This window comes from Conger conger, chromosome 12, assembly GCF_963514075.1.
Source record: "Conger conger chromosome 12, fConCon1.1, whole genome shotgun sequence".
NCBI classification, from domain to species: domain Eukaryota; kingdom Metazoa; phylum Chordata; class Actinopteri; order Anguilliformes; family Congridae; genus Conger; species Conger conger.
In genome coordinates this window covers 37,285,255-37,311,915 of record NC_083771.1, presented here as the reverse complement: position 1 = coordinate 37,311,915, position 26,661 = coordinate 37,285,255, and the positions used below count along the sequence as shown (strand labels likewise).

The 26,661-nt window shown below is 39.2% G+C and overlaps 2 protein-coding genes across 4 annotated transcripts in view; both read right to left on the bottom strand.

Moving 5' to 3' along the window:
• pde8b (phosphodiesterase 8B) overlaps positions 1 to 17,397 on the bottom strand; it is a 52,755-nt gene extending 35,358 nt beyond the window's left edge. The window contains exon 1 of the mRNA XM_061262648.1: positions 17,289 to 17,397. Within this exon, the coding sequence (XP_061118632.1) occupies positions 17,289 to 17,342 (54 nt within the window). The 5' untranslated portion in view covers positions 17,343 to 17,397. The remainder of the gene's footprint in view (positions 1 to 17,288) is intronic.
• A 2,409-nt stretch (positions 17,398 to 19,806) lies between these two features.
• The window catches only part of aggf1 (angiogenic factor with G patch and FHA domains 1), a 13,553-nt gene continuing 6,698 nt past the window's right edge, over positions 19,807 to 26,661 (bottom strand). For all 3 annotated transcript variants that reach the window (XM_061262610.1, XM_061262611.1, XM_061262609.1), the window contains exons 11-16: positions 26,514 to 26,615; positions 26,209 to 26,374; positions 25,123 to 25,202; positions 23,241 to 23,368; positions 20,679 to 20,778; positions 19,807 to 20,350 (exon numbers count right to left, since the gene is read on the bottom strand). In XM_061262610.1, the coding sequence (XP_061118594.1) occupies positions 20,141 to 20,350; positions 20,679 to 20,778; positions 23,241 to 23,368; positions 25,123 to 25,202; positions 26,209 to 26,374; positions 26,514 to 26,615 (786 nt within the window). In that variant the 3' untranslated portion in view covers positions 19,807 to 20,140. The remainder of the gene's footprint in view (positions 20,351 to 20,678; positions 20,779 to 23,240; positions 23,369 to 25,122; positions 25,203 to 26,208; positions 26,375 to 26,513; positions 26,616 to 26,661) is intronic.

Below are 26,661 nucleotides of genomic sequence, written 5' to 3'. Positions count from 1 at the left end.
CCTGTTTCTACACTGCACTAAAGAGATGACTGCACTGAATATTTAGCATTCACATTTTTAACCTTCTACTTGGTACTATTCTTTGAACTAACTTCTGTGGAAAATGGAAGGGCTTTCAATCACAGCTACTTTCATACTACAGAGTAGAACAGCACAGTTCCACTTGAAATATTAGGTTTAGAGGGTCTCAAATTCCATATTTAGCACAAATGCAATTTGATTTAAAAACAATATATGGAATAACCCAAACTAAATCACTGAACCCAAAGACATTTGAGCATAACATGTTGCTATCGAGCATAGACTGGGCCTGCATTTATGAACTGTTTCAGGTGAGGAGTGCTGATATAGCATCGGTTTTGCCTATTAGACCATAATGGACGAGGTAAGAAGAGACGGGGGAAACTTTATCCTAGGTCAGTACTTGCACTTTGAGACACTTTAAGGAAAATGGGACCTGAGATGCTGAGTAGTGCACAGTGAAGAGAAGCAGGCGCTGGCATGCTTTACAGCTTTCCTCAGTTCAGAGAGGATTCTGCTGTGAGTGGATGGGCTTACAACCACGGCTGGCCATTCCAGAAGGAAAACAATGGGAAGGAGAAAATTAAAAGGAAAAGAGTCTAGATCAGTGGTTCTTAACCTTATTGGAGGTACTGAACCCTGCAAGCTTCATCAGTGCATTCACCGAACCCTTCGTAATTGGAAAAATAAAATATGATTTCTTCAAAACATAGGTATATATTTTATTGGAAAATAAAATATATACCTATGCTTTTATCGAACCCCCTGGGGTTAAGAACCACTGGTCTAGATGCATAGTGAAGACTTAGTAAAAACTAGCATGTGTGATGTGTTGAAATACAGTCCATGACTGGTACATATCACAGAGTTGAGAAGTGGCTAGCCACCGTAAGGACCCTGGCTGAGCCATTTAAGCAATATGGTGTTACATCCCCTGCTGCAGACACTGTAGAGGTGTTTTGCAGAGACATAATACAATATAATACAATATATTTGTGGTATTGATGAATCTGGCGATAATAAAACTGGGACTAAGAGTGTAAATACTCAAATTGTCCATGTTGGAGTGAAGTGGTAGATATGCCACGATTGATCTTCTGGCTGGCGTTGATATTTATTGAGATATCACCAGATGTGCACAACAACAGCGTTCATTGTTCTGGTAACTGAAAAGACTAATGTCATTCATGTTGACTACTTGGTACAGTACTGACACAATAAGGGTCAAAATGAAAATCTCCTTTTGCTCAATCAACAGTTTAATTGGGTGATTCAGCTGACTATCAATATCATATCAATATCATATCAATTGCTCAATATCATATCATAAACAACCTATGTATAGATATAAGTGTTGCCCTTTGCGGTTTCTCCAGACCACTCTCCACTCCCACTGTACTTGTGAACATCTGTGATTCTAGGCAGGCCAACAATCAGGCAGAAATAGAAAGAGTCTGTGTTGATTTTCCCTACTTCAATAAAAACACAGTCATCTTCACGCAATATCTTCACACCACTTAGCTATCATGTGCTTCTGTAGAGTGCAATCCGGACAATAAACAATCATGTGAAGTCAACAAGGGCTCTTTCATAGCTTTTTAAAAGGTTTTCATGAGCTTTTTATAGAATATCTTTAACTCTAAATTCAGATACAAGGGCAACCTAACAAAGATAATTTCTTCATAGTTTAACATTCAGAGGAGGCAAGCAGAAAACACTAGAACCGTAAATAACACATTGGGGAACTGTGCAAAGCCACAGTGAAATCTAGTAGCATTTGTACTATTTTCATTTTCAAAGAAAATTAGTTTTCACATAGCTTCATTTCTTTTGACAAAAGTGGGTAAGCCTTGATACAGCTTGGGTAAAGTTACATCCTGGAATGTAGACTTGGCTCTAAATGCTCACATTATGAAAAGGTTAATCATTTTTTCAAGAAATATTTACAAATATTCGAATATTCCTGTACTATACTGACATTCTCACACCGATTAAAAAATAAATACAAATTAAACAGTTTCCTTACCTATAATAGTCAACTACAGCTGAGAGGTTGGCAGAAAGCAAAAGGAGACCAACATTTAAAAATTACATATAATAATAAAATAAAGTAAATTAATAAAATTCATTAAAATAGAAAACAGTGCTATGGCATAGACAATGAACATTCTACACCATGATATCTCAAAATTATACTTTTACACAGAGATAACTATACTATAACTCCAAGCTTTTGAATATTGTAAGATATCATCAAACACACATATTTTATATACAAATCCACTCACCATTTGTGCTTGAATGTATACGTGTTATTATTATTTATCTATTTATTTTATTCAACCAATCAAAAGAATTTCCCACTCAGACATACTGTAGGTTGCTACTGAAATAGTCTATCCTAAAATAAATGACCTATTAATTATGATCCTCCTTTTCTAAAGTCCAAATGTTCTAAAGCCATCATCAAATTATTCTGTAAAGACAATCCTCCAAGAATTACACTTTAGATCCAGAAAAACAAATATTAAATGACATCTTGCGCCACCTTCTCTCTTTTCACTGCACTCCAGTTTTCACACTCACTGATACAGTAACAACCAAATGCCACTCAAGCCTGGCAGGACATAAACCTCTGTAAAACCTCTGTTTTGCCCTTAATCACATGCTGATTTGCTCTTCATTGGCACTGAAATAGAAGCACTCTTGTTCCAGAAGTCCCACAATCTCAGACGCTAATGAAGTCTGGTGGATCGAAGCCAATAATATAGCAAAACAAGACATCACTGCCGCATCCCTCATTTGATCTGACGTAACCCTATTTTCACACTTGATGGCACCCTTCTTGTTTAGTCTCAGAAGGGAACTCCCTTCAAACACACCTGAACAATGGCTATATTTCAGACACTTAAAAAAGTATCACTTCTCTCAAGACAATACTATTTGTACTGTACCTACGGCTTTCCGCGCATGATAATGAAAGTAACTACTAAGTGGCTATGGGTTTCATTCCATTTGACACTCTGCTTTAGAGATCCATCTTTATAGATAAACGATATTGGGAAACCTCAATACTGCTGTAAGGTTGGTGGCTCAAGCCCCAGAGCAGCGACAGCCATTGGGCCCTTGAGGTTAAGGCCCTTAACACCACATTGTTCCAGGGGGGACTGGCCCCTGCTTAGTCTAATCAACTGTAAGTCGCTTTGGATAAAAGTGTCAGCTAAATAATTGCTATGCCGTGATCACTAAGCAGTGGGTGATGGACCTACCAATGCTTCGTAGAGATCAGTGGACTGATTTCATTATACTAGGTCATATTACAATTTCACATAAGGAATTCCTAAGAATCTGATCATAATAAAAACTCCATAAAATTAAAGCTATGCTCCAGATATATTGGATATTCCATGGAGAGGAATCATATAAGTCAGAATAGAATTTCCGTAGAGAAACTTTTTCTTTACCGTTCTATTTCAAATTCCATATGTATTTTAACTATCATTTTCTACAAAATATTAAAATACAGTGAAAGCACACTGTTCATTAACTCGAAATGAAAGATATTTCTTAACTATACTGTCCCCTTTCTTTTTTTATCAAATGTTTTTTATTCAAAAATAAGTGTTACACAGAACATTCAAACATTTTTCCCCTTCCCCGACCCCCCCCAGCTTCAAGCTGGCAGGTATTTAATTAGAAGTAGCAAACACTACAGTAAGCTCATACCAGTGCAAATCAGCCATTCAACAGAAATGTGTTTTCCACTGAAAAAAAACTGGAATGCTATCAAGATTGGACAAAGGGGATTGTCTTAGCACTATTGCAACAGAATACAGAGTAGGAAAGTCAACAGTGTTTGATATAAAGAAGGGCTATAGCAAAATCAAACAGTTTGCAAAAGAGGTTATTTAAAGCATGATAATATTGTTTGGGAATCCAGTGCAGAAAGAAATAATTAATGTTCTTTTCCTAATCACTGGCAGTTTAATTATTGGTTATTAATGTGCACATTTTTAGCAACAGAAGCCTATTCAAATAAGGTTACAGCAAAGCAAGTTACATGCTACAGAAATGCAAGATTCAAATTCTTAAAATTGGTGTTCACTTCTTGGCATTTTCACACCACTTTCAAAGCTAAAAAATGAGCTAGTTCTGTACAAGTGATACTGAGGTTGTACTGTCATCAATGAAATACTTTTGTCAAAAAATGTTTTGTCATAAAACATGCTAATTGCTATGATTCAGAATGACCTCTATTGTATCCTCGATCCAGAAGAGAGTCTACCAAAATAGCACAAAGGCATTGATAGGCTGGGGATTCAAAACAGGCCAATGTACAGGCGGCCTGCAGTGTAGTGGTTAAGGTACATGACTGGGATGCGCAAGGTTGCTGGTTCGATCCCCGGTGTAGCCACAATAAGATCCATGCAGCTGTTGGGCCCTTGAGCCCTTGAGCCCTTAACCCTGCATTGCTCCAGGGGGGATTGTCTCCTGCTTAGTCAAATCAACTGTACGTCGCTCTGGATAAGAGTGTCTGGAAAATGCCATTAATGCAATAATGTAATATGTATTAGACATTGAAGCTTGGGACATCTGACGGTGGATGCACAACCGTACAAAAATGAACATGCAAGACGAGCTGATTGGTACTTTGCATGGCAGCCTATTTCCGCTGCTGTGTGAGTGTGCATGAGGGGCATCAACTGTAAAGAGCTTTGGATAAAAGCCCTATATAAATGCATTATTTACCATTTAATATGAGACTATAAGTCAGGGCACAGGAGCACCTAACTAAAATAATAACACGAAAGCCAAGACTACGTTTCTGAAATAATTTACTGTTGCAGTCTGTCCTCAGGTTTCTGTTGTCTTTAGAGTACATGGTTTTTTCGGTTTGGTAAATGACATCACAGAAAAACCTGTACTATAAAACCTGAATTTTAACATCTCACTCTCTGGTCTGCACAACCTCACTGCGCATGCGACGCACTACAGACATAAATGAGCATGAATGAATCACTGTCTGCTTCAGCACAATGGTACAAGATAATAACATCCCTTGATTTAAGGGCTTCTGGGTTCTATAACAGATAGTGTGTAGACACACGCCCCTCAGCCTACATGAAATGTTATGCAAATACATCTTCTTTCATTATGGCTTCACACCTGCAACTAAGATGAATTCCATGTGAATACATACTGACAAACTGCATAGCAGAATCAATATGTGAAGAGCTTCCCTGAAAGGATTCCTGAATCTAGCTCTTCTAGGTGTTATGGTCATAATGCGGTCAAACAAAAGAAACTCTGTGATACTGTTATACAAAAGATTAAGAGAATAACTTGCTTGGCCTTACTATGAACCATGCACACAAAGGCCTCACTGACCCACTTCCTTATCCAAATTGAGATCCTTTCCAAGTTGAGAGTCTCCATAAATAAAAACAGGTCTTCTGGTACATTTAGATCTAAAAGCCCTTTTACAGGTACTAGTTCTTGGGCAGTGGTTTTAAGGATGCACAAACTAATCAAATTGGTCCAATGCTCTGAATACCTGAGAAAGACAATTGCAGGAAGGGGAGAGGCAAAAAAGCACATAGTACACCTTGGATGCAAGCTAACATCCTCTGTGAGAGACATGGAATCCAACTGCAATTTCCACCAAATTGTGGTGGAGGTTTTTGTCAACAAATTCTTGCATCATTGTTTATGTAAAAATTAAGGACAATTTTTTTTATTTAATACAGAATCTTCCTTTACGGGGAGGTACCACACGTGAACAGGGAAATAAAATCATATTTCTGAAACATGCACAGGCCATCAGAAACCCTCTCTTTCACCATACTTGCCAGAAACTCCAAGCAAAATAAGGATAATAATTTTGAATAATAGACAATCAGGTATCACTTTTTATTTTACAATGAAAGCAATCAACCTTTCTGCATGTTCCTGGGGTATTTCAGGGGGAACAGAGAAAGCACCATCCAAAGCTGGCATCAAAAGACCTCTCCTACTGCTGGTTTACATTCCGTTACCTGGCAACGGCTGGAGCGGACCCAGATGTCAGCCTTTCATCTTTAAAGCTCTCCATAGTTCCGTAGATGTTGCTGTAGCAGACGTTTGTGGATGACATCTCTGATTTGTCATGCCTTTTAACAAATGCTATCCTCCTCTGACTGCACAAAAGGTGTTTAAAAATGAATAAAATGTTTTCTTTTTTTATATTAAAATAAGATTGAGATGATGGCGGTGAGTGAGATATAAAAAAAACCCCATGCATACAGGTCCTGTTAACCAAACACAAATCAAGAACATTAGTCATTCACTCCATTTCACTTCTTATGGAATACTGGCTTAAGCAGAGCCCAAAGGAGCCCAGCTACAGTGCACAGGTGCATGGCTGACTAAAGCCTATGCCATGCCACTTCCACTCCAGTATACTACAGCAAGGGCTCTCAAACTGACCTGCTCAGCATAATGTAAGAAATATTTCTGTTAGCATTTAAGCAAATGTGTTTAAAAAATGTCTTTCTATATATATATATTTTTTTAAAGTATTTTACACAAAAATAAACAAAACCTTACAAAAAGTCACAAACATTGCTTTACATGTGTTACGATCTGGTCTAGGGTCAGACTGTGACAGGATAAAGGATAGGGAAATGGAGTGCGGAATGGCTGGAAAGTCACTATACGAAGAGCAGAGGGGGGAAAAAGTGAAGTTGGGTTGAGCGAGCAGAGTCACGCACAAGAAATACACTGGGGCAAACAAACCAAAGGCATCACAGTCGAATAGGACGAAGCAATGGTCATACCCAGAATCCAATCCGCAAACCAATGAAAAGAGGCTAGGCGAGAATCGAAAGTAAAAAAATACGGTCAACAGAGCAATTACAAATCCACAATCAACAAGCAAAGGTTCGAAGAGCCAAGTCTCCACCAAAAAATTTAAATAAATGCCCTGCATTTTGAAGACCAAAAAATGTTCTAGTGATACAGTGCTCACTAGCGCCACTGCAGGTGGCTCCAGTATAGGCCATTTAGAGCCCTTTTCAATGAAAAGTCAATGGTACAATTGCAGTCAAAATACCAAGTCAATACTTTTTTCCTACAAGAAACTTTAGTCACAATCTAGGACAATACAGCGATACTTTGCGCACAAATCAGAGAAAGATTACGTTACTCTATGTGCTGAGGGGAGGATCCGGATCAGCTTCCCTATTCGCCAGACTTTAGCTCAGAATTGAACATGGCGGCACCGGTAAACATGAGCTCCATGCTCATGCACTTTTCCAGAGCCCACTGATAGTGAGTGTGTGACGTAACAAGCACTTGGTCCATATTTTTTCTACAGTCTATTGCCTCCACTAGTCAATGCAATCACTAGTCAAACAGCCTTTTCAAACAGAGGAACCGGAGATGGAAGTGACCAATCTGGGGCAAACCAGAAGTCAATCAAAGATTGTTATGCACGCAGCAAACATGCACAAATTTAAACACAGTACAGCAGAGGTTGTAAAACAGATGACAATAATATTATCACGGCAATGTATTTAATATTCATTTTGTATTAAATACATGCCTGTCATAGATCCAAGATATGGCATCCCTTTTCAGAAATGACTATATGTAGAAATATGTTAAGTATACACTGCATTGCTGCTTACAGTGGGTGTTAGATAAAGGTGTTAAATACTAATAATTGCATTAATATAATCAGGCATGACGATTTTAAAGGACTTTGAAACAGAAACACATTTGGGAAGCCCTGACTAGAGAATGGCACCAATATTTCAGCCAAGGTGCAGTTTTCAATTAAATGCTGAATGTTAAAATGCTGATGAGGTTTTCCACCTTTAATTTTTCCACCTTTAAGTGAATAAATACCACATAATATTGTATTGTAGAATAACAGATGTTGTATGACTCTGGTGGTATTTAAAAACATAAATCAGAAAAGGCTTGTATGCTGAACTTGAGAAAGTTGGAATCATGGACTGGATAATTTCGCCCCATGTTTGATGTTTCAGCACAGAAAATCACTTGAGGACTTGTTGAAAAGGCACATTTACCATAATTAGAAATACATGCAAATGAAGCATGAAATCACTTCTTACCCACACTCATGCTTTCAAGTTGTCACCAAGGCCATCAACACTGAAAGGCTCTGAGAGGCAGAGCCCCTGCCCCCAGCCTACAGTAGCTGCTGCTCCATCAGAATACATCTCATGGTAGAGTGACTACATGCTATCAAATCAGTATTGATGGCCCTTTAGATCCTATTCAGTCCTTTGCTAGATGTAAATTTGCTTTTCATCTGTTGTAAGCTCTCTCTCTCTCTCTCTCACGGATAAGCCCTGCATTAGCGTGGCCTCTTGATTCCTCGTTATCATACCAGGCAGATGCAGACCTGATGCAAAAACAATTAATATTTGACACTACAAGAAAAATTCATCTCAAAGACACGTTCACAAACAAAGTCTGAGGCTTTGTTTGATATGATGATTCAATGAATGAGGTAAACAAAGTTATGTCAAGTTCCCGTTTATTTAAACATTCTCTTAAGGCCAGGTTATGGTCAGGTGATGGATAATCGTTGCCATTGGCGATTATCACACTCGATGATCGGTCACAATGACTTTCAGTTTATACTAGAGCAGCACTTTTTAAATTTTATCACTATCATTGTACCCATCATTAAGACTTAACTTGTATTGAACTTTAACCCCTTGGCTGGCTTAGTTGCCATGGCAACCTCATTATAGAATGCACACATCCGTAATTATCTGTAGCGAAGTGTCATCAACTAGCTTCCATGTCTTGAGCTCACCAATGATTCAGTGATGCATTCTTTTGGTTTATGTGTTTATACTTTTTATGAGCGACAGCATTCAATATCAAAGTCCAGCAACAATGGAGCGATATCCACCAGCTGATCATACATCACGTAACTATAAACCAGGCTTTAGAAACAGTCAGTCATGTAAAAAACACTCATCCAGAGCTAACAAAAAACCTTGGTTCCAACGTAGCAAAAGGTGTATGGGAAAACACACTCACCCCGAGATGATTCAGTTCTCAACGAGGCATGATGACAAAGAACAATCATGATGTCTAGGAAAAATCAATGACAGAATTCTCCATGTTTGTGAATTATTGCCTGATCTGTATGGTAAGACTGAGAGGGTGTGAGTCAGTGCATGACACAACCACTCAGCTGAGACAAACGGTGAGATGCAGTGAATGACAACTATGCTGGCGGGACAAAGTGTCATCAGTGTGTGCGTGTCACTCATTTTGATTGCCACTGAATTAATACTGACTCAGGCCACATACTGCACATATGATTTTTCATCAAACATTGTGTGTTTCCAGAGTGCTCTCTGCATTACCAGTGCTGGCTCAGCTTGTTGTCTGTGGGAAAAGAAGCAGCAGCGTGACATCATATGTACTTGTCTGCACACTCCTGATGTGATAACGAAGGTAGAATCAACAGGTACAACTACATACTTACACCCAAAAAAATGAATACCTAGATACTATCAGCAGATATGCATTTCGTCATTAGATTGTAGGAACTGCAGCTATAATCCTCCATGGTCTATAGGTGAAGTAGCCTAGCCATCTGAAAAAAAAACTTAAGCTAGGTTTTGCAGCTGGTAGCTGGTTGATCTGTTCATACCAGCTGAGAGTTTTTCATGGTTTGAACAGCTCAAGCTGTTTTGAACCAGACAAGCTACCAGTACTAGCTGGTTGACCAGCTCATACCCAGCTAGACCAGCTTTATGACCAACTTAGCCATGCTGGTTGACCAGCTCATACCCAGTTTGACCAGGTGAATTTTCAAGCTGGATTTTACAGCAAGGTATAGATGAAGAGAAGTGTTGAGCACACGCACATACACCACACTATGATCGGGACATACTGGCATAGAAACTAAGGTTGTGTCAACAGCTGGAAGCTATGTGTTACTTGCTAATTGATTAGTCTGACCGCTGGCATGCTTGTTAATCAAGGAAAAGTAATTAACAGAAGGTTTTTTAGCTCACCACCCGCCACTGCTTGCTACCTGTGCAGCACCTTTTATGAATAGCTTCATGAAGGGTCTGAATAACTTTGGAGGGGAATGTAGATGAACACTGCTGAAAGTGTAAGTGTACACATTGGCGATTATACAGTCTGCTTACTGGAAGAATATTATCTTCACTGACATTGGCTGAGGGGATAAGAGCAGTCGTCTGGCAGTCGGTTGCCGGTTACCCTGGGTGTGTCAAAGTGTCCTTGAGCAAGACACCTAACCCCCAATTGCTCCTGGCGAGCTGGTTGGAGCCTTGCATGGCAGCCAATCGCCATTGGTGTGAGAGTGTATGAATGGGTGAATGAGAAGTATCAATTGTACAGCGCTTTGGATAAAGGCACTATATAATCGCTAACCATTTTTTTCACTTTACATTCCAATATTCCAATAATATATCATCTACAGTAATATACAGAAAGGTCATAATCTAATACTTCTTTAGGAATATGCATATTCTCATAAAAAAGAACATGAAGCTGTGTATACGCGTATCTGAAGACAGTCACCTGCTCACATGTGATTTACACTGCGGCCCAGCTAGCCTGGAGGGATAGCAGAGGCAGCCCAGTGTCAGCAACCCCTTCACTGTGATGCTGCAGAAAGTGTGATGTAGCACTAAATGCCTTTATTCATACATTTCCAAAGCTGATCTCACAAAACACTGTCCTATTTCAATGACATGACAAACTACAAGACCTTCCAACTATTGTGTCAAGCATCAGCCTTATGATAAGGACTGGTTTCATTACATTTTATTATGAACTACAACTACAAAGATCCCCCATATAGCTTGTCTAAAAATGACAACTCAGTTAATATATGGGATTCAACATTAAGGACCTTCTAGATGTTACTGATGGTCATAAAGGTAACACTTGTTCTCCAAAAGATAGCATAAGCCATTATTGCTATAGATTCACATTGGCCTTTCACTTCTTAGGTATTATTAGACTTCAGCGATTAGCAGTTCTAGCAGTACTATAGGTCTAGCTCAAATATATGTGGGTCAAGCCATCTAACACATCTGCTTTCCGGAAAAATTTAAATAGCACGTTGGAAACACCAAGCACAATCTGTGAGACAGAAGCTTGCTTTGTGATTCATGCAACTATAGTACAAATAAGGCATCTACTGTCTAATATGCAGGGAAATGCACTAAGTAAACCATGCTTCATTGCATTGGAACAGCATACCCATGAACACCAACATCATCACAGCCAACAAGCTGACAGACATGAAGACATTATTTCAAAAGAACAAATACTGTGCTTGATTCACTTAATGACGAGAAAATCATGCTCTCTGGTTTGTTATGAAGTTAGGTACCTATGGCACTTGAGACTTATAAAAGCATCCCTCCTTAAATGAGCTTCTATAGCATTATCATGTCGCCGGAAAGAATTGACAGCTTTGAGATTCTAAACATATTATTAGGCTACTCACATTTGTTATTCCCTTCCTTTAATATCATTTCACTTTTGGGACAGGTGTGTAAACTGGCAGATCGTGAATAGCCGCTTAGCAGAATAAAACAAACGCACCCGTATACGTAAAAAACCGCTCATATAGGGAATTACGAGAGCTGTACAACTGTAAGAATCTGTCTACATCATTGTAGGCCTATCCCTGCACACAATGCTGCTGGTATGTCAAAGACAGGTTCTGTGTTGTTTTATGAATCAGCACAACTCGCTCTATACCTTAACGCTGGTGTGGCTCGTCTGCGTCTCGGCCTCAATGCAGATGTGTCCTCCGCTGTTTTCTCTGCGGTCCCGATGCGAATTGGTGCGTGTGTGCCTGCTCTGGTAAGCGATAACTGACGGTATGGTGTCTGCCGCGTCGGTCTTGATAAAGAGGCCGTGGAGGGTGGCAGCAGTACCCTGGGAGATGGTCGTTGTCTGGTGAGGGGAGTTGGACTCGTCCGAGTCCCTGCAATAGATCACCCCGCTCTGAGAGACGTGAATACTGGGAGCGCAGCCCATGCCTCAGAAAACGCTCGCTGCGCAAACCCAGATCTCAGATGATAAATCCAGTTGCTCCTATGTCTGGTGTGTTTTCCTATTTCTTGGCTGCCAGAGTTCTCCTTGCCTTCCGCTCAGTATATCGGCTGTTACTCACTATCGCAGCTCCCCCACCGCTCCTCTTCTGCCCATTTGAAGACATCAAGAAAAACGTTTTAATGTTTCCTCCTTTTCACCTTCAAGCTATCCCGCTTATTCCAGCGCACCGTCATCTACTGCTTTTCCTCAAGCGCTGCTTGCACGACAGCTACTGTAGCATTCTTGCTGCCAGTTGAAAAGCATATTTGGTAGGCTAATAGTGTAGGCTACACTATACATCAGATACCGTAATTGCTGCCAATAACGAATAAAACCGTTTCATTATAGTTAGGCTAATTCCGCGTTACATCTGTACAATTGCTGGCATTCATCTCCACATCCTCCCGACTGTCATCGTGCTTCGTCTCCAGAGGAATGAGCTCACGCCCGGGCGAAGCGCTAATATGAATAAGTCAATTAAAACTCACGGACTTCTTACAGATCACAGCATCATATTGTCAGTAATTCACGTGTGTTCCACAGACTGCTAACTAACATTGAGCTAGTGCATTCGATGTTCACCGTTTGAACACTTCTACTCGCCCTACGGGTGCATCATGAATGCTGATCCTAAAACGCATGCTATGGCCGTGGGCATAGAAGCCAACAGTATGCATTTGAATCATTGGACCGACCTCGTGCCCTCCTATTCATACCGTTGAGTATGTATGCGTGTGCGTGTGTGTGTGTGTCAAGTCATTACATTCTGAAGGATCCGTTTTATGATGGATATTGTAACGTGTAGGGTACAGTCATTAATAATCACAGATAATTATATATATATATATATATATATATATATATATATATATATATATATATATATATATATATATAATTGGAAATCAAAAAATAAATCTTGTATCAATAACAGTATTATTTACTAGTTTACAGTTTTGTACATATTTATCAAGGGTGCCAATAACTCTGGAGCCCACTGTGTGTGCATGGGACAATTTAATTTTAATTTGAGATTTGTAATAATGATAAAAACAATTTGGTTAAAGTGCACATTGTCAGATATTTGTCCCAAGCATTATAGAGGGCACTGCATATGCACTCACTGAGCACTTCATTAGGAACACATGTACACCTACTTATTCATGTGATTATCTAATCAGCAGTGCAGTGCATAAAATCATGCAGATATGGGTCAGGAGCTTCAGTTAATGTTCACATCATCTATGAGAATGGGGGGAAAATGTGATCTAAGTGACTTTGGCCATGGAATGATTGTTGGTGCCAGACAGGTAGGTTTGACTATCTCACACAACAGTCTCTAGAGTTTGCAGAGGAAGGTGTGAAGAAAAAAAAAAAACATCCAGTGAGCAGCAGTTCTGTGGGCAGAAATTCCTTGTTAATGAGAGAGTCCAGACTAGTCAAAGCTGACAGGAAGGTGACAGTAACAAAGAACCACACATTACAACAGTGGTATGCAGAAGAGCATCTCTGAACACACAACGCATCAACCGGTTATGAAGTTTAAAGGGGAAATCACTTTTTCATAAGGGTGATATCGGTGTTTAATTTAAATTTTCATTAAGTAAATGAAATAATCATTACAAAATATGTTTTGTGTCTACTCAGGTTCTAATCTCCAATTTTGTCTATTAACCTGAAACCATTCAGTGTAACACATATACAATAATAGGAAGGAAATATGGAAGGGGCCAAATTCTTTTTCAGAGCACTGAACATAATCAATTCAATTCCATTTTTTATAGTGCTTTTCACAGAAGACTGTCACAACGACGCTTTACAGAGTAACACAGAAGAAGATAATTAAAAATATTGGCCCTAAGCCCCCAATAACATAGCGTCTTTGGTTAAATGTTTGCCATAGGGTTACATTTCTGCAATGTGTTTCAATCTTCGCCAGCCCTACAAAATACAGTTCATAAGTATTTGGACAGTAAAACTCCAGCACATTGGATTTGAAATGACACAGTGAAGAGGTGGCTAAAGTGGAGAGTGTCAACTTTACATCCATAGTCACATACTTCCCACATTTTCAGGGACCAAAAGTAATTGTGAAATTGGCTGCTCAGCTGTTTCTTGGCCAGCTGTGTGTAATTACATCATTGGTTCATGCACAAAAATGTCTAGAGTTTTTCATTTGCATTTGGAATCTGTTGATATTGTCGCTCAACATTTGAGACAGAATTGTCAACGCCTATAAAGCAGGCCATTATGAGACTGAAAATCAGTTAAATTGATCAGAGACAGAGCCAAAAGTGTCGAAATCAAAGAAGTAAGAATGCACTGTTGAACTCAACAATTGCAAATGAGCTGGTAGCCCACATAACACCCCTATAATGGATGACTGACAAATACTGGCAGTTGCAAAGAGGAATCAATTTTGAACCATCAAACAGATCAATCACTCTTTTCAGGGTGTAAGCATGGATGTTACAAAGACTACCATAAAGCGACTACACCAGCATAACTTCAGAGGGTTCACCGCAAGACCCAAAACACTAGTAAGCCTCGAGAACAGTTAAGAGTTCTTGAACAAACTCAGCTGAGGGGAGCATTCGCCTCACGATCCCTGTACCAAAGTGCTGGACAGAGAGAGCTGTGGGGAAAGAAAGAATCTGCTAACGATCGAAAGCACACCACCTCATCTGCAAAACATGGTAATGTTACGGCTTGTGCATGTTTGGCAGCCACTGAAACTGGCTTACTTGTCATTGATGTCAGTTCATTAATAACGTGACTGCTGGTGGCTGCAGGATGAATTCTGAAGTGTACAAAATCATCTTATCTGATCAAATAAAACCAAAGACTTACTGGATGGCACTTTACCTTCCAGCAGACCAATGACGCCAAACATACTGTTAAACAAGGAGTTTTTCAGGGCCTAAAAGTGGAATATTCTTGGCTGGTGAAGTCAATCACCTGACTTGAACCAACATGACATAAGCTAGACAGCCCCAAAACAAGAAGGAACTGAAGATGGTTGCAGTACAGGCCTGGTGATATTTATGGGTTGCAGACTTCAGGCTATCATGAAATGTAAAGGATTTGCAACCAAGTACTCAATATGAAGAATTAATTTCAGATTATGTTCATTTGTTCAATAACTATTGGTCCCCTAAATTGGGGAGGGGGAACTATGCATACAAATTACTTGATATAGATGTGAATACCACCAAATTAAAGCTAACGGCCTGCACTTTAATTAACCTAGACACTCATTGTTACATTTCAAATCCAATGATCTGGAGCAGAGCCAAAAATAAACTACTACATTAAATCACTGTCCAAATATTTACAGACTGCATTGTATATAAAAGCAATGACATTTTCCCAGGATGTGTTTCTTCTAAATAGTGAAATGCTGAAGGAAACCACGCATCAGACCGGATATAAATGCAAAGACATCTTCCAACATCAAACAAGCATGTGTGACTCATACCACTCATACCAGCGTAATCATACCACTTTGGCCTTGCTAATTCTTTGTGGATTCATTCCAGCCTGAATATAAAGTATTTTTCAGAACTCAGTCAGTCACTGATGCCTTTTTCAGTGAGAAGGAACTCTGGTGCTATCCCAGGAACAAAACAGTCTTAACCATTAATCTGGGTAACAGTGAGCGCATATTGGAATGAATATAATAAGTAATGCATGCAGGGCTGAGAGGCCTCCACGGTGCTCACATTTGAACCTGCTGAATTCATACCTACATCATAAGACCTTAGTACAGGTAGGATTTCTGCATTGTTTGAATTCAGTACACAGTCTCTTAGATTTAAAAAGTGATACCCCAAAATACAAGCTGATAAAGTTCATATGCATCAATTTGTCAGCTTTCCATGTGTTTACATTACATTGCATTAATTTTGCGATCTCATATTTACAACTGACAAGTTCATGCCAGGAAGCTTACATTTAGTCAGTAGGCCTATCTATCGGAATCAGATTCTTAAAAGGAAGATTAGGATGAAAGAACAAAACGATCAACAGAAATCAGCTAATTTACTGTTGGGTAAATGGTTAACACAGAATAAAAAGGGTCAAGTGCGCAGATCAAATTATGAATGCTTAGCTTGTATTTGCCATACATGTGATTCTTGTGAGTTGGTGGCTTGATCAAATTTATACTAAGAAAAAAGAAAGAAAGAAAAAGTGGGTTAAGAGTTTTGTTCTACTTTTAAGCTTATAAAATGCTACTGCTAGACTACATATCCTGAGGTAATTAGGAATATATTTGAAAGTATTCTTGCGCAGTGAAGAAAACACATCAACATTCTGTACAGTTAAAATATTTGCATTTAAAACGAAGCATGTTGCATGCTAAAGTTTTTGCGCCTTTGAGAAAACATGTTTATTATTTGGGTCTCAATACAAACAATGCTCCGAACTTTCAAATTTTCCCACAAGCGCCCCCTCGTGCCAAAGGGCTTCATGTAGCAGGGCGATTGGGTGAAGCCATATTTCGAGTTTTCCAGCTGTGAAGTTTCATAAGATCCCGATAATTGTTCAATTAGCGTCGTCATTAGATCTATAAACTTTTTTTCTTACACATAACTCTAGTGCAATACATTTTAAATGATCACATTGATTAAAACGATCACATTGTATTCCAGGTTACAGTTACGAGCCAATATAAACTGCAGTAGGTTTACTTTGATTATCAAATGTAAAACACGTAACTTCAATACCAAAACGATATTTTAACCATCGCATGCATCCTGTCTACACGGCGCACATATCGATTATTTTGTTTTTATTTATCACGTGTCCTGCACCTAACTACATTTTGGCAAATAAAAAGTTAAATGTGTTACTGTGTTAAGATCCGTTTCTTAGGAATTAAATCATGTAATCCCTAATATTTAAAAACGAATGAAATAAGTGTTTTAACGCGGTACTCTACCCGTCTCGCACTGCAGTTTCTCTGATAATTTACCGTAATTCCATTATTTATTAGACTACACACGCATAATCCAGATGAACAGCATGCTACGGGCTACTCAGCAATTGATTATTTAGTCACCCATATATATTTTCTTGCTCATGCGGACATGAGCAGTAATGAGAGCTCTATAGGCATCCCTTCAATCACACAGTAAATCCACACTTACCTCTTTCCGAGGACCATTGGTCAATTCTTTTTCTCTCTTCTTTCTTTGATTCATTTCGTCATTAGAAGTCGCTGTACGGTGCTTAGAGGTAGGCCTTAACGTTCCAATAATTCCGGTGGAGGAAAAATGTCATTCACATTCTTGTGTTGAGCGACAACCAATCTAAAACTTTCAGACTTTAAGGTCGGTGCGGGCTCATAACTTTTCCTCAACAACGCCACAATTTTCGTGCGGTCCTAGTGCCCTCTCACGTTATATGCATGCGTTGGACACGAGATACTCCCGTCATTCAACATATCAGTATCTTCCAGCTTGCAGTAAAGAAAGGTACTCATGTAACTTCCAGATTTCAGTACTTTTAGGCGATTTGATATTTAGACCTACTCACAATAATTGCGATTTAAGAACCACTTAAATTTCAACTCACCATTACATTCAATCGATGTATTTTCATCAGTTATCTATCGCACGATATAGTTCACAGTGGAAAAGCATTAGTCATGTTTAATTTTTTTTAATTTTTTTAATTTATATTCCCTAGTGGCTTATACATAGGGTCCGATCCGTCTGGCCAAGGTAGAACTCTTATTATGTCTGGAATTTGTTTAAAAACTTGAAAAAAAAAACTAGGTCCATTACGATTTTGAGGAGACTAAACTTTTCAAAACGGGAATCGCATAACTGTATACAACTGCAGCTCAAGGTCGGAGTGCTCTAATGTGCTTTCACTCGTCACTGCGTTCTACGTTATGCTGAAATGACACTGCTTTACCCCCCACCTTTGCCATATGCTTTTTCTATTTACATGTTTCTTTACCCACATCAATTTACACGTCATGATCTGGCAGACCATATTTCACGTTGGTCTCAGGTCTGTTTTTTAGTTTTTTAGCCACACCAATCTTTCAATGCAATTTTATTTGAAAATAATAATTACATATATGAACGTAATTTACACGCATAGTCTCTCAACACGGTTGTTCTATTTTTAATACAGCACATTAGCTCAGCAGTCCATGACCCCAGACCAAGGTCTCCCACCTAAATCATTATAATCAATATTTCTTAAATACAAATTGTTCATTCTAATTTCAGATGTAGAATATTTCCTCAGGGTGCAGTGAAGTGCATTTCATTTAATATTCCTTCCCTTTCATTTTTCACTAAACATTAACCTACCACAGAGGTGGCAGCACCATTTCACTAGGTATGGAGAATCATGGTAGTCAACACCATCATTTCGGCATTGCAGCTAATATTGACCTTGGATACATTTCAAAATATGTTCTATTCATTACACTGAGAATAGTGCCCTGGTTTAAACTGGAGATAATCCACCACAAGATTCGTCACTATATATAACCACAAAAGATATCATTCAGTATAACTGGCTTTTGAACGTGTGTCAATTAAATGTGCAAATGTATAACAGCTCACGCCTATAACATGACTTTTACTTTTACTTCAACATTTACATTAGCGGCATGTGCATAGGAACAGGATGAATTGTTCTTTTGTGCGATAGAGCACAGTGCAGAATAATGTACGTAAATGAAAAAAGTAAAGGTGCATATTACTGTAGCTATTGTAAGTAGATTTATTTGTATATAGACATTGATTTTAATATAGAGCTCTGTATAGGTGCTACCATATGAATGGACCTGTTCTTCAGGAATATTCTGAAGGTAGCATGATTTTGGATTTGTAATCATTCTTGTGAAAGTTCATTGGGTCATCATATGGCAATCCTTTGACAAAACTACAAGAAAAGTAAGCATAAAAGTGCAAAAGTAAATCTATGGATATACCACAGAATTTGTGCAAATTGGTAATCTTTGTTTTTGGGGAAGAAGCATTTAAGCACTTAAATACTGAAAATTCAATATGGTGGACAGCAGAAGTTACTGAATGAAGGGGGGTGGGATATTTTGAGTTGGTTTTGAAGTCTAGGTCAAACAGGCCAGGGGCTAACTTACGATGGTTTAAATTGAGAAAATTCAAGAGAAAGTCATAGCGCCACCAAGTGGCTAATAAAAAAAAACTAAACAATGAGCAACCATTTGGACAAAACCTCAACCAGTTTCAAAAGAATCAACTACCTTGTTTGGCCAAAACAGAAGAAAATGTCTAATCATTATTATTTCAAAATGGTATGTGACAAAATGATCAGTAGAAGGTTTGAAATCTTGAAAGGACAAGTGATTTATAACACCATCTGTTTTCAAGCATAAGCCACGTTTTTGTGATAAGCCACATCCACTGAAAGTTCATTGGGTTGTCAGTCAACTACTCTGACAAAACCACAAAATACATGTACACAGATAGGTCCACAGATGCACCATAGCAAATGTCATGCCAACCAGTCAATACTCAGCCAATTGGCATTTCAAGTAGCAGAAAATCCTATATAGCAGGGTTGTTCAGGGAAATTTGTGTGTAATGACTGTGTCTTAGTCATTAGACACACTTACCTGCTAACTTTCGTACAATAGCAATAATAAACCAATCAGGCTGAGCCTTTCGATTTCCAGTTTATTTGAAACAAATGGCAGTGATATAACCTCAGACTCACTCATTTTACCTACAAATGAAGAGGTTGGTCTTTCCAAGGTTCAGTCCAGCTGCGAAGGCATCATAACTAAAAAATGTTGGTCTTATAATGAAAATATGAAACACATCTTTATTACACACATGCCTGATCTGCAGGATTATATGAGGAAAAACAAGCCTTACAGTAATACAAAAATATGTCAGTGATGCCCTTTTCAACCATACAGGTCCACACGTCAGAAATGGTGACACACACACACACACACATTACACAAATCTATTTCTCCATTTCACAGTTTGGGTCACTCATCCACTTTGCTCTTGACCCATGGCGTGAGCACCTGGGTCTCTTTCTTACTGGAAGGATTAGAGGTTTGGCAGGTATCGGCAAACCTCTCCCGTGCTTTCTCCCAGTTCTCCTGATTCTTGCTCCTGTTCAGGACAGCATGGTCCACAGACACTGCAGCGGCGGTTCCTAGGCCCGCGTGAGACTTGCGGATCTTCAGCTGAATCTGTTGGTCAATGTGAGTGAGCAGGAAAGATCAAACTTTACAGAGCGCATGTTCTTTCATAAAGCCCTCTGAATGTATCATGTCAAATATTATCAAATATATTCCCAATGATCACATCCCAACCAAATAAATGCAGTCTGTCAAAAACATTAAGCTTTATGCTAAAGGGACGATTCCTGATGAGGACTGGTTGTCTTTCCGAACTTGTCACAGAAAATCTTAAAACAGGGAAAATGCATTTTAATCATTAACCCTATAAACAGTTAGGATTTAAACCTATTTGGACAGTTTAAATTGACATTACATCAGAGGAAATCCCAATAATTACCGGATCCTTCCTTCCTGCTCCATCTTTGCCCAATCCTTCCCCTTTCTTCCAACCCATCTTTTCCAGCATCTTCCTTCCTTTGTTTCCATCACTAATTTCTCTGCATTTGGAAAAGGAGGGATATTAATACACATGAAAAGAAAAGGAAAGACACATATTGCCTTATAATACCATGTGCAATTATCAAATGTTCTACATACTGTTCACAAGAACCTTTATTGAAGGGACAACTTGTAAAATACATTACTCCCAGAAAATCCTAATCCAGATGTCAGCTTCATTTAACAAGTGAAGTCTGCTAAATGTAGTCACATAATCATAAAACTTGTTTTTGTGAGGACTTACTGTGCACTTTCAAGCGCATTCAAAATACAATTTTCTATGTTGAGGAAAAAATGGCTCCTTTCATCCAGTGAAACCAAGTCATGTACCTGAAAATTACTTTGGAAGCCATGTCACCTCCAAGAAATAGCTTAGTTCCAAACTTGACCTAGCTTGTATTGCGGAACATCCATATTCAGTGCAAATGATTTTACAGAAATCATACAGCTGGCTAACATTTGACATATTCTCTGAGAAGCAACATCATTTCAAATATTGTTTCATAATAATGGCTTTTTTTTCCTCCTGATATCGTTAGCTCTCGCCTGAGATGTGTTGCATGAAAATGAATGATGAGATTTTTAATGCATATACAATGAGCACCATAATTCATTGGACAGTGACAATAGGCAGGTGTATTCCTTTGTGTCATTTGAGAATGCTGAAGAGAGCCGTTGATGACTAGTCTTGATTCTAGACTTTGCAATTGCCTTTGGAGGTTGTTGATGGTGTGTGACAACATAAGGAAGACAGCAGTGTCGATACAAAATCAATCAATCAGGAACATTGCAAAAACCCTGGGCATGCCCAAGTCAACAGAATTATGTCAATAGATCCAGTAGACCACTGTAGTGGATGACTGGATAATACTGTCTATGGTGAAAAAACAGATCAAAAACACTCTCCTGGATGCAGGTGTAGATGTGCCATGTCTACCATACTTAGAAGACTATATCAGCAGGTCTACAACAGAGGACACACTACAAGATGCAAACCACTGATGAGTCTGAAGAACAGAAAGGCAAGATTACGGTTTGCTAAAAAGCACCTAAAAGAGCCCCAAGTCAGATGAGACATAACATGTACCAGAGTGATGAAAAGAGGAAAGAAATGGAGAAAAAAAAGAGGAAATGCCTGTGGGAAGGGCTGTCGTGGGAAGGGCTCTCCTTTCTGCAGACAGAAGTGGAACAATGAATTCTGAAGTGTACAGAAATATTTTATCCGTTCAGATAAAACCAAATTCCAACAAACTTATTGGATGGCACTTGATCGTGCAACAAGTCAATGACCTGAAACATACTGCTAGAGCAACTGAGGGGTTTTTGCCAAAAAGTGAAAAATCGTTGACTGGTCGAGACAATCACCGGATCTGAATCTAATTGAACATGCATTTTACACACTGAAGAGGAGACTGAAGGCAAAATATCCCTGAAACAAGCAGGAACTGAAGATGGCAGCAGTACAGGCCTGGCAGAGCATCACCAGTGAAGAAGATGCCCAGTGTCTGGAGATGTCTATGCATTGCAGACACCAAGCAGGCATTGCATGAAAAAGATATATGACCAAATATTATAAATTATTATATATTATACATTATGCCAAACTATGTACAAATGGGTACTATGTACAAACAGTTCATCTCATAGGATGAAAATACCCTCAAATTAAAGCTGACAGTCTGCACTTCAACCTCATTTTAATTGTATGCTTTTAAACTCAAAGGAGTAGAATACAGAACCAAAAAGCCAAAAATGTGTCACTGTCCAATTAATTATGGTGCTCACTGTATATTGCGACAATAATATCAATAATGTAATGAAGTTTAAACAGGCACACAATCTCTTGCAGCGGTCTGCATGTTCATAATCCCAACATAAGCATAAACGGACCGCTTTATACGCAAACAGTAATAAAAAAGTATTTGGTGAAATTCTCCTTTAATGAAATAGAACAGAGCCAGAAAAACTGAGAACAAGTGACCCAAAATATATCAAATGTTATTATGTATGTGCCAACTTTTGTGAGCTTTAGATGCCCTCAACTGGGCAATAAAGCTTAACTCCTGCAGAGATTACATGCAAATCCTTTGAAGTATGTCCATTATTGACACATACCACAAGGCATGGCAGGTCACACCAGTCTCCTACGGACTGAAAGGTTTAGATCGGCCAAAGAATAATTATGTCTCTAAAGCTGGAGTTCCTAAACTTTCTGATGCCAGAGTCCACATAGTGAGTGTGTATGACCCACCCCTTATTAAAACTTTTCCCAAAATGTTTACGTACCGAATGGAACTGCTTTTACCTGTCAAAACAAATGCCTGTAAATAGTGCAGTTCGCATAGCGTATAATTTGACTAATGTAAATACCAAATACAGAGCAAGCTGCTTTTGTCACGTGTCGTCTTGCAGCATGTCTAGAAGTGCGTTTGTGGCCCGTAATTCCCGGGGCTGTACTCACACGTGAACGGAAGCGGGAGCGTCGTCCCTGTGGAAAGCCCCTTCGCTTCCCACCACCTGTCGGCGCTTTTCCGCACGGTCCTGATACTTGGAGTTGTTCATGACCTTGGCTCCCTCATATTCACTGTTCTGTGAATGGAATTGAACAACGGAAAAGTTAAACAGACAGCTTGCAGGCATGGAAATGTGGTCAGAAGAGGGCCATGAGATGAACTGAATTTGCCAAACCGCAATCGAACTAGTTCAAGTCATCCTGATGAAAAACTTTCGAAAACACCATGTAACCATGGAATGCACTAAACAGAAGAGGCCATAGGCCCTACACCATGCTGGCACAGATGAACATACAAGGTCTGGACAGACACGAACATCTCACTACAGCTGAGGATCAGACATGCCAAGTCATTTAATCAGGGTATTCAGACTTTCTTAGAATTGTGCATTAACTGCAAACAACAAAGGCCGATTTTTATAAGAAGCAGGAATAACTGAAGAGAGCTGATTGGCGGATGGCTCCATTTCACACTCTCATGGGTTTATAATTAGCTCGGTCTGCCCGGAAACAATCCCGGAAACTTTCCTGCTTGGCAAGGAGGAATCCTTGAAAAGAAAATATCTGTGTTCCTGTGTGATTATACAATATAGTAAACCTGCTTAATCGCTGTGAGGCACGGGAATGCTTGTTCAGATCCCAAATCACCACAGGCTAGAGTTTTAATGGGCAGCTTGGCCCCAACATCCTATGATGTAAGAACAACTGCTGCAACAGACCAGGCACATTCTCAACACTGAGAATTAACACAGGATGGTCATGATGCCTGTAGAACTAAATACTGAGCATTAACTAAATTATAACGATTATCATGAGAATATCATAACAGTTTGGAGATGCTGTTGAACTGGTTCACATTTAATCTATTGCTCAAAATATGTTTCTGGTAAGCACGCATTCATGACCCATTAACCATCCATTTGCAAATTTCAGATGCCACTATGCCACTAGCATGACACTGATGGAGGACACTGTGATCTCATCTAATCTGAAAAGTCAGGGGAGGCTAAATTTAGAAAATAACTCCCACATGACTACCAATTGCTTTTTATTACTCAACAAAACATTTCAGTCAAGATATAGTGAACACTTTATTAGGTATTTCTTAAGACTTCTTTTTTAGACTTACTGTTATTCTACTGCTGTAGCCTGTCAACTTAGATATTTGTGTTACAGTCACCTTCCTGCCAGCTTTGACCAGTCTGGCATTTCTCCTCTGACCTCTCTCAGGCTTTTTTGCCTGCAGAACTGCTGCTCACTGGATATTTTTTGTTTTTTTGCACCATTCTGAGTAAAATATAGAGACTGTTGTATGTGAACTACCCAGGAGATCAGCAGTTTCTGAGATACTCAAACCACCCCATCTGGCACCAAAGTCACTTAGATCACATTTTCCCCATTCTGATGGTTGACGTGAACATATCTGCATGATTTTATGCATTGCCTGGCTGCCACACGATTGGCTGATAAGATAACTGCATGAGTAACTGGTGTACCTAATAAAGTGCTCTGTGAGTGTTCTTTATAGTCTACCTATAAATGTATTTTCAGTGTGAAACTTAAGACTCCATTGTGTGTACTGTATATGTTTGCCATATATTAAAAAAGTCAGTGGTGGCTACAGACAGATAATACAGGGGAATTGCTACAATGCTAAAAAGCTACTGCTGTCTGCTGGTGGTTTAAAGGTACTCCATAGCTCCAAGACCATTTTATGCACTCCATTTTATTTCATGGACATACCAAAATCAGTTCAGTCAACCCGAATTGATTCAAATAAAGACATGGCTCTTTAAATAAATACAAACACCGATTGAAAAGGGAAGCTTACTTTCAAGCCATATTTCACTTTCATTTGCTTCAGTTCTTTCTGCCGTTTAACCTCCTTATCTTCTCTGTTCATCACTTGACCTAGGAAATAAGGAGACTAATTTAAAGCACATGTCTATTATAGCTCAAAGAATAAAGAAAAATAATACTTCTCATCACAAAACTGAAACCAATATGACCGCATTATTATTGATTGCTAACCTTTGGTATATTTGTGAACTGTGGAAACCTCTGGAGTTATTGAGGAATCATTAAAACAGTTGAGCTACTTCTCCAAGTGTATGTAGTATTTTACAAAAAATATTATTTGTATTTGTTCTGAGCACGTGACAGACATTATCATAGTTACAATACACAACCCAAACAGTCCTCCAGACTATGCTGCATGAGATTCAATGTACTTGTTCAATCAGTTAGCGATTATATTTAAGTGCTAAAGCTTTGAACTTTACCACAACAAACTTACGTTGCAGGAGAAGTTAGTGTTTTGTGTAATTGAGTAACATTCTGTTAGATTTAGGTTGTTCTAGCAAATTTCAGATGTAGACTAATTATAAGCCTGGGGATATTATCCTGGTTTCAGTAGATCTGAAATCACATTCCCATGAAATGTACATCTCCTTGGTAGTGGTCTGACTACACCAAGCACAGGACTTTTCGGTATACGTACCACACTGTACCCACTAACATCCATCAGGCTCATTTATATTTTAGCAAATTAATTTCACAGAGACTCAATCATCCTTAACCACTAAGTGCTTATGAGTTACTTCTGTTCCTCTTGTGTCAGATAATATTCCACCACCATTTCTGCTCAAGCACCATTATTCAGACAAGAATACACCGAATTCAATTCAAACAATAAAGAAATCCGTAAATAACAAACTTGACATACTGCCTAAAACTGACATTTAACGAAAAAAAGTAGGCATAAATATCATCTGGCTTAATGTTTCTTGTTTTATGCCCTGAGCCTCTGTAGACACATTTGCGCGGAGGTGGACATTAAACTAATCGGATCTGGTTCACGCTAAGTCTGGTGTGCGGACGGAAGGCGTGGCAGGCCGGGGCCTGGCGGAGCGCGTACCGCCCGGCTCGTCCCTCTTGTGACGGTTGAGGTGGGCGATGACCTGGCCCGGTTCGCAGCCGTCACAGGTGTCGTTGCCCGAGTGGATGTGGAAGGACAGCACCGTGTCGCCCATCTTAACCTCGTCGCCGTGCGTCAGAGTGCAGGGCTCGCTCTTTGCCTTCGGCTGGACGGAAAACCCAAGGGGAAAAGAAAGGTCACGTCGACGACGCGTTAAAGGCTGGCCGCTCGCTCACAACGCAGACTGCTGTTCGTGGATCCGCGGTCAACTGCCCCGAAGAGGTCTTCAGAACCGGCGTTCTTACTTGCAGAATACGGTTGCCGTTGATGACGGTCCCGTTCTGGCTGCCCTGGTCCACGAGCACATAGCACTGCAATTCCTGGTCAAAATAAACTTCTGCATGGAACTGAGAGAACGGCAGTCGTTAGAACCAGAACCTTTTTATATTGTTA